Source organism: Carya illinoinensis, chromosome 3 (assembly GCF_018687715.1).
Source record: "Carya illinoinensis cultivar Pawnee chromosome 3, C.illinoinensisPawnee_v1, whole genome shotgun sequence".
NCBI lineage: Eukaryota > Viridiplantae > Streptophyta > Magnoliopsida > Fagales > Juglandaceae > Carya > Carya illinoinensis.
The window spans coordinates 54,052,415-54,061,831 of record NC_056754.1 but is presented as its reverse complement, the minus strand read 5'-3'; the positions used below and the strand labels follow the sequence as shown (position 1 = coordinate 54,061,831).

At 35.3% G+C, this 9,417-nt stretch overlaps 1 protein-coding gene and 1 long non-coding RNA gene across 2 annotated transcripts; one reads left to right on the top strand and one right to left on the bottom strand.

Moving 5' to 3' along the window:
* Nucleotides 1–1,410: 1,410 nt before the first annotated feature.
* Nucleotides 1,411–4,279, top strand: LOC122305824. The gene is made up of 2 exons (XR_006241258.1): nucleotides 1,411–1,544; nucleotides 3,850–4,279. It is a non-coding gene; the product is annotated as an uncharacterized LOC122305824 (long non-coding RNA).
* Nucleotides 4,280–7,818: 3,539 nt separating this feature from the next.
* LOC122305344 (protein LIGHT-DEPENDENT SHORT HYPOCOTYLS 3-like) lies at nucleotides 7,819–9,417 on the bottom strand. Its single transcript, XM_043117795.1, has 2 exons — nucleotides 8,665–9,417; nucleotides 7,819–8,552 (listed from the first exon to the last, which is right to left on the bottom strand). Exons 1-2 carry the CDS (start codon nucleotides 8,904–8,906, stop codon nucleotides 8,219–8,221), a joined length of 576 nt encoding a protein of 191 aa, XP_042973729.1. The 5' UTR covers nucleotides 8,907–9,417; the 3' UTR covers nucleotides 7,819–8,218.

Below are 9,417 nucleotides of genomic sequence, written 5' to 3'. Positions count from 1 at the left end.
TCGAGTACATTGGATGTCTGCTTTCACGATCGAGCGTCGGACCGTACGTATAGTCTAGGAAGTTCTATTCTTAATTGACAAAATGTGCAGAATTAATGCAAGTGTATTATTATACATATGTAGATATAAGCATGCAGGAATATTTTGACCGGGAAGAAAGACAGAACCTTCAATTATATTGTCTTATATTATTACAAGCTGTACTGGAAATCGGAAAATCAAGACTTTAAAAAAGCCTAAAAATATGCCATGCATGCACGAATCCAAATGTAGTAAAACAAACTACTAGTTCTGTACAACGTTGAACGTACTAATCGTGAAGGCCAAGGATTTATTTTTATTTTTTTAAAAAAAGAAACTAAAAAAATACTCTGGCATTATGAGGCAGAAGAAAATACTGGAGCTCCTGCAGTACTGTAGAATCTCCTCTTTCTTACCGGACTACAGTCATCTCTAAGTGACATGACATGCCCCTGATTTGGTAAAAGTGAAAAAATATAACATTTTCTGATAATGACTAATCCAAACAGTAAAAAGTGGAAGAGTGCGACCCAAAATACGCCGGAAAGGTCCAAACTGTACAGTCGTAGACACTAGACAGTACAAACTGGGAAAGATGATGAGATTGGGACCCACGCGCACCACATCCAAAGCGGGAAGCCAAGCAAGCGCATTTGATGTGGACAGAACACTCAATTGTCCACGTGGCAATATCAACGATGGTTATGGACTGCGAGACTGACGGAGGAAATGAGATGGTCGTTCGCGGTCATTTTACTGTAGCAGACATCGGTGACAGGACGGCACGGGGGGACTTTCAGGGCTGTAGGGTCCGGTCCATGTTAGATCCCCACCGACGGCATTTCTCACGGTTCTCTTTTTTTGCTTTCGTTTTTTTGTCAAATTTAATGTCCCGTCTGATTGACCGTAGAATGCGGGATTCTCGTACGACATAGCGTTTTCTTAACTTAATCTGTATTCCAGTGTGTTGTTAAGAACCTTAAACACCCTTCTGAGGTCTGATACATGAGAAAAACACCCTCCGTTAGCATCATCTTAATACTCGTTAGAAGCTTTATTTTTCCTCCCATTTGAACATTCAGAAACCTTTAGAGAGATCTACATAAACATGTTTTTGCGAGAGCGAGGGTTTCTTGTGATGAAGTTGGGGCACTTTTGCAGAAACTGCAGACAGCATGACAAAAGGTAGTGGGGAGGGAGTTGGTAGCCCTTTGGAGGAGCTTTTCTTTTTCTTTTTTGTTCTTCAGAGAAACAATAAAATTGCAGGCACAAGCTTAAATCATGCACTTATGGGGAACGTAAATGTTTGGGCAGCCTTTCTGCCATTTTTTTGGCGTCTATTCCCCCCCCCCCCCCCCCCCCCCCCCCCCCCCCCCCTTTTTGTCTGCACTGGAAGACACAGTATTCTGGACATAGAATTAAAGCGAGAAAAGAAGATCAGGGATAACATAAACTCTTCGTGAATATGGCCACTGCAGATGATGAATATGGCCACAACAGATGATGATCATTAGTTTGACCAGGTATATAATAATCGCTTAATATATAAATATATATATATATATTACTGATCGACATGTAATAAACATTTGATTTCACTGTAAAGTACTGAAACAGTAATTACTAGAAGAATTTTTCAAGAACATATAAACACCGGCCTATTTCGTTCCAATATTAATTTTTGTTGCATTTTTCTCCTAACTTTATGCATGCAAGACGATCGTGTGAAATATGTTCTTTTCCGACATTCATCCACGACACAAATCTGTGTCGTGTTTTATAGTAGTGTGGTCATAATTGTTTAGATTAAACTTTAAAGAGTTAAGAGTTTAATTAACTAATTCAATATATTATATCTAACGTTTTTAGGATTTTTGCTTAGAGGAATATTTGATCTAACAAGTGAATTACAAAAAATATATATATATATATATATATATATATATATATATAAATATATTTACGAACATAAAAGAACATATAATTAAATCTCCCTTGTAAAGGAATTATATCGTGATTTCGAGTTATGACAGGACCTATAGGTTGAATTAAAATATGTTGGTATTATGCATGAACATCATCATGTTATGTCCCATATGTATGTACATTAATTGAATGTTACCATCAGGTCAATAGTAATATTGATAGATCGTGAGTAGTTGACGTGGATGTTGGGTCTAGGAGTGTAAATTTTGGAATATTATATATTATCCTAAGTTTGAAAAATTTAACTAAATTAGACTCAATGATACAATTGTCCTGTTGATTAATTCCTTAGATAAACCCCTAGTACTTTAGTTTTAATTGTATATTCCATATTCTAGATTTTATTATCATGATGATCATCTCTACGACTTGAATTGTCTTGTAGATATATACCATGCATGCATCTTGGCAATGCCATTAATTTCTTTATAACTTGATCTAGTTGGAACCCATATTCATGAGCTGTACTGAACACAGGCAAGCAGAATTCATGACTCAAAAGAAGAGCCAATTCTTTTTAGGATTTAGGAACCAGAGAAGTACGTACAGTAGTTTTGTTTCTTTTGGGCGCATTAGTTTTGTCTCTTAAATCAATTAGTACTGTCCTTAATTTTGACGATTACGGGGTTTCTAATTAACTTGGTTGATATTTTGTTCTTCCTCTGATTGGTTTCTTAGTGGAAACCATAAAACTCTTAATTAATTAGTATCATTAATCTCTCTCTCTCTCTCTCTCTCTCTCTCTCTCTCTCTCTCTCTCTCTCTCTCTATATATATATATATATATATACATATATATATGTATGTATGTATGCATGTAACAAAGCCATTATATTCACTGCAAATTAACTCTATATATATCTTAGGCCATTTTTTACTCTTGCATTAATGGAAGTTGAAATTTAATTAATTCGTGACTAGCAACATTTATAAGAGGGTCGACCATAATCTCATTGAAAAAACCAAATTTCACAACCACTTAAAAACCTGCCACGATAATTATATATTCTTATTAGGAGGTTAGAGGTCATAAAATCAATTGCTCTCGCTCATATGCTTACCAAAACTCTTAACTAAAATTTTTTTATTGTCTAAATTACCTGAATTACTCTCTTAAACACCCTATTCACGGTATTGGCATTGTGTTATTAATAAGAATGGGAAAAAGATCCTCTCTTTTTTTCTTTTTCTTTTTCCGAACTTGAGGCCTCAAGTACATGGCCGACCATATATATATTGTAGCATTCATTAATTTCATGTACATGTCTATTTTTCTTCTACTTGCAATTGAGACCCTCAAATTCAAACAAAATATTGAAGAAATCTTGATCCAAAAAAAGGTCATGATTGATTTGATTTATAAAATTATTTGCGTTCTATCATCTATATATATATATATATATATATATTTGGAATTGTGGTCGCTTGAGATCAGGTGATTTGATGCTCACCGTTGTAATGGGATAATTTGACCCTCATGGAATTATATATTTCCTTTGGTCTTGAGAACTTGGCTAAAGTAAATATCTCAATAGGGACACTTAGATCAGAATGATGACCTTAATTTAAGGTAGCACTAGACAATCATTAGCCTCAAGGGGCTGAGCAGTAATGGGTACCTCATCATGTTTTGACCGTGTACTAGATTGATCCGACCAGGCTTAATTTGTGTGCTTATGAGTTGATAATTAATATGAGCTTTGTGGTAATTGTGTGCTTGTTTTTGAAGCTAAGAAATGAAAACAATTGCTCTCAGACATTTTCAGACTACTTCATTACTATTCATAAACTATTCACTATTATTTTATTATTATTTACAAACTATTTTACTATTATTCACAGATGATTTAAGATTTTCTTAGCATCCAAACGGAGACGGAATGTTCCTTATCCGACAGTGAAACCAGATGTGTATATTCATGGTGGACTTCTCATCCTCGGTGTCTTGTTCATGTTGTGGTTGTGACCTGCAGAATGCGCTTTTTCATATGCTTTGTGTTGCAGTGGTGGCTGATTGATCTGATCCCTCCAGTAATATCAGAGATAGTTTGGAGGCATTGTACAAAAATTTTTTTTGTCACTTGCTATAAATGGTGAGAAATAATTTGAGATACTCTAGCTAGCCATAGGTTTGGAATTATAAGGTTATTGCAAAATTAATTGTCTTCCTTCAACATTCTCATGTACTTTTTTCAACTCTAAAAGGATTATTGTTTATGCTCATGTCATTGTTGTTCAGATTATTTTAAATGAAAGTAGATATATATAGTAAGGGTGTTATTTAGTTTTTTTTTTTTTTTTCTTTTAATGGGAAAAGTAGTTGTGCAGGAATTTACTTATAAATTACGCTCCCTGATCATCCCCTAAGAAAAAATATCCTTGATCAAGTCGACGAACGCTTCTCTTACAGTACTAATTTAGCGTAGCATTCGAGCATAGGAGACAATATGTATGGTAAACTTGAATCGAACAATATATGTGTGCTTAATTGTCAAGGTCGACAATATTAATAATGTTAGCTTTAAAGCATTACTTATAATAAGCTGCGTACGTGGTCATGTTTTGTCAATAACTCTACGTACGTACCTATATATAAATATGTCTATGGACTATGATGTATCAATATTATTGATTATCTTGATGTGATTTGATAATTTTCAATGTATATTGCAATATATGTACTTTTACACTAAAAAAGAAAGAAAACTAAAAGGTCACCTATCGCTTTAATTTGTCATATATATGTATATATCCTAGCTTGATCATGATCAGATTGCTTAAATATTATGAATACTGCAAATATTCTAATCATTCTTTTTGGCCGGACTTTTCATTCTTTGTCTTTGTTCCCGCACGACCTTTTCATCCATCATTTCAAGCTAGGCAGCCATCCACGGCGCGCATGCATGATGATCACCAGCTTCTTAATAATAGTGAAAAGTCTCCTCCTAGCGAGCGAGCTAGCTAGCTAGCTCATTGGTGCAGTTGGAGGTTAATTTTCACTTAATGTGGGGGACGGCAATGATTCCACCCATGAACGTCGAACAAGCAGCGAATTTGGTCATTGACTGTCATTCCAAAAGATTCTTATGATATTCGATCTTTATATATGTGTATATATATAGGGTTTTTTTACTATATATCTTCACCACATCCTGAAAAAGCAAAAGATTCATCTCTATCTTTTTGTTGGCTGATCACTATCAGATGATGGGATGGTACTGACGATGGTAACGAAAACATATTATATGTGTGTGTGATTAAGTAAAAACAAACATGATCGATCGATGATATATGCTAGCGGTAATACTACTACGTACTAGCACTGCTGCATTCACGTTTAACGAATTATAAACCTTCCTCTTCTGCTAATCCTGTGCTCTAATTAATTTAGTGAATGCCTTACATTTTAAGCTACGTTCGCAGCTTAGCATAGCATTTCGCATATACATATATTGTAATCATGTAATTCTGGCGCTTCTGTAAGTATTCAGAATTCTATTTTGTAGAGTACAGGAGGCGTTAGAGAAGCATTGAAAGTAGCTAGCTACCTAGAACTTGGAACAAATATACGTGTGAGAGAGAGACCAATAGCAGAAGCTAGACAAATGGAATCTGAAACTGCATGCATCAAAAGGATACCTAGAATAATACTACAGATCATCACTATGAAAACAGGTAATCTAATTAACCCAAAATCGTTAAGATAAAAACTAATAAAGGATCTACCAAATTAAATTGGAAACTGCATGATTGGAACAGATGAGACTTATCTCAACTCGTATCATTTAATTATTATAACTTTCCAAACTTCCAACACAAGATATAATAAACAATTCATTTTTTCAAATTTTAAAATGATATTTTAATAATATTTTATTTAATTTTTAACTTTCATCTCAACTCATCTTAACTCAACTCATTATCCAAACTTAGCTAGTTTATGGGGGAGAGGAGATCAACAAAGTAGCCAATTCTAAGAATAAAAGACGATCGAGGACTGATGTTTAAAAGAACTCAGAAGATTACACATGCATTAACTACACTACTTAAGATTCTTCAGGCCAAACAATCAGAAAAATAATATTATATCCAAATTCATTGGGAAAAAGATGAAAAATAAAAGAAGCATAAAGATGACAATATGATATAATGCAATCAGTAATAAATCCTATGCCTTTACATGCAGGGCATGATAGACAACAGACAAATCGATAAAGATTGAATTGAAATCTGGTTTTGACAGAAAACATAATCATTTTTGTATTGTCGGTTAAATCAGCCAAAAGTATAACATAGTTATAAGCCAATTACGTACAAAATGAAGATATATGGGAAAACAGAGCCAAGAAAAAATATACTGGTTGACAAAGAATCATGTCCAGTTTAAACTAAAAAAATAAGCTGATCACCATTCAAAGGAAAGCATCGATCATTCAGTGCTTCATCGGTACCATCGATCGTGAATGATAAACGTTATTTACGGCTGATAACATATACAAAGGTATATATGATTCAAAAATGATTTATCTTATTTTACTATATATTAATTAGAGGGTCCCTTCGTTTATATTTAAACATGTTAGCTTATCCTGATAAATCCAAATGAATGGATTCTCTCTATGCACTAAAGTGGTAGCGATATATATGTAGTTTCACATCCTACTAAATAACAAGAAGAAAGGTTCTACCATGATCATTAGCCTACGTACTAAAGGTGTTTTTTCCCCTTCTAGGTCATATTGTTGTGATGAGAACTTTCTACATCAAGCATAGGATTGTGGCGTATTCTAATAATTAAGATTAAGAAAAACAAAGAGGGATGAAATTAAGGGTCATACTCAGATCCAGATAGATTTTTTTGGCCTGACTGATTAACAAAATCTCCTGACATCTGATCCATAGGTTTGTTCCTCCAATCACTTTAATCGTATTTGATTACTCATTATTAGTGCATATATATTTTTTCCCAGTTAGGATCAATAATAGCAGGAAGTTGGATGTTAACTTTGTCTTTTCTTCTAATTAAAGTATATTTTCCATGATTGGAATTCTTACTAGTCCCACCATTTCAACAATATTCCTAGTTAGTGGGTGTAATTTCACTACCTCAATGCTTTAACCTCTTTGTCAATCACCCCTTTTAGGGTGCATGCAAGCTGTTTCTAGGTCCTCTTTACGCATTGGGAAATCACCATAAATGAATCTTTACAGGCAGATAGGTTAAAGTTCATTAACACATGAGATCAAACAAATAGTTAAGATCGAAGATTTACAGTTAAAAGCTTAGACGAAGTTACACTAATTGCATTTCTGCCATTATTCTTAAATGAAATGACAGCACCAAAGAGACACGATCTAAATTAATTGAACAGTCATAAGCACTAGGAAGATTTCAAATATTCTGAAAAAAGCCCAAAATAATTAGCCTAAAAGAAAACTTGTTATATATGATTGATCTTTTCGAGATTTTATATATCTTTATTTACACTCTGATCAGCTACTTCTCTTGACTTCTAAGACAGTAAAGTAGTAAATTAAAGTGGCAACACAAACGAGAGAAACAAGGGAGAGTCAGAAGTAAAGACATACAGAAATAAATGATCAACAGACGACCAACAGTACTGAGACACATCCATTAGACAATGTATATATAGTGATAGACATTTCTGACATATATATTTAGTGATTCATAAGTAAAGTCCTTTCAAGCATTTGATTCAGAAACTTTGAAACCGAATTGCCAGCAACATCGACAAAAGAACAAGAGAAACGAAAGCAACCTTCAGAAAAGATATGAAATCCAACACATAACCCTGCAAATCTATAGCTTTGCATAGATGATATTCAAGTACTACATAAAACTATGAGCAAAATATGTTCTCAGTTCCACATAGACCATATCTCCTGGTACACTATCTTTCCATAACACTTTTTCAGTGATAGTCTACTACGAGTGATTAACACTGTTTGGATCAAAAGCAGAATCATGATATCTCAGATCCATAACATTGCTTTCGTAAAACCCAACAGAATACACATACAGACGGTCTGTAATAGCTACCAACTTTTAGCTAGATATTTAACTAACCCTAAAGACACTACTAAAACGCCACAACGCTGAAAAAGAGAAGAGGGAGTACCCATTTTTAAATTTTAGCAATTTAAGAGATAGGCCCTGGATCGAGGAGGGTAGAATTTTCGGAAGGCCTTATTGACTTGCACCTGGGGGAGGCAGCGCCAGCGGTGGTGGCAACTGTTGGCGGGGGCGCTTCCGCTTCTTTTTCTCATAGCTGATCCCTCTTGCTTTTGACTGCAAATCACGTACCTCACGAAGATAGAGTCTAACTGCTCGAGCCCCAAATGGGTTAGCTTCAGGCTTCCCTCCGTTCTCTTCAAAGGCAGCTCGGAGGCGTCCAATGAGCGCATCGAGGCTGCCCCAGGCCTGGCGCAGCGGGCATGGGCAAGGGGCTGGAGGGTTAGGGTGGCCATAAAATGGGCAGATTGGAGTGTGCACCTTTGTCTTCCCAAATTGGTCAAGGTACCTGTTGGAATATATAAATTGCATAACCTTTCTATAGAAATCTAAACCCTTAATATTAATTTGTTTAAGCTTTTGGGAAAAAAACTAGTAGTGTCGATTAATTTAAGCTCTACCGGAGGAATTCAAGAACGTGGGCACCGCTGCATCTTGAGAGGGAAAGAGGAGGACGGTGGTTCTTCAGGTATTGGCCGAAGGTGTTCCAGTCCCGGCGCTTCTGGTTTTCGTAGCGGCTGCTAGGAGCAGAAGCTGTTGAAGAAGAGCTAGCGGCAGTTAAGCTGTTATTGATGGTAATAGAATCAGTGATGCTGGTGTTCTCGGAGTTGGAACTCTCCATTAATTCTGGGAGTGAGTCCATGGATCTCTTTTGGGTTTTTGTTTGGTTTTTCTTGGATCTTAGAGCAACAGTAGCTTTTTTCCTAGGAAATTGTGATGATGTTATATTTCTTTGCTCTTGCGATCTTGTACTCAAGCTAGAATAATCCGAGGACAGTGAACTGAGAGAGGGAGAGAGATTTATTTCAGGAAAAGATGTATATATACTGTAGTTTCTTTTAGTAGAGAGTCATCTATTTTATTCAAGGGCACGAAAAGTGAATGAAAGAATAGAAAAGAAAAGAAAGATACTAGCTCCGATTACTAATTTTTTCCTAAGCTCCGATTACATAATTTCCATTTTCGAAGAAAGACAAGCTGGGAGGGAGATCAGGAAGGGAAATGGAGCTGCAAAGGCTGAGGCAAAACAAGATTTTGATATTAAAGATGATGTGAATAAGGGAAGAGATTGATTGGAGAGTGAAAGGACTTCTCCTCTTTACCGTCTCTACTGTGGCCTTCCTTTCTCCTTTTCACTCTATCGGAGTTTTCTT

What these genes read in the sequence shown, in the direction of transcription:
- LOC122305344 (XM_043117795.1), bottom strand. Translation starts at nt 8,906, where the DNA reads ATGGACTCACTCCCAGAATTAATGGAGAGTTCCAACTCCGAGAACACC. An exon ending in CACGTTCTTGAATTCCTCCG is followed by an intron (nt 8,553 to 8,664) that starts GTAGAGCTTAAA and finishes ATATTCCAACAG; the next exon opens with GTACCTTGACCAATTTGGGA.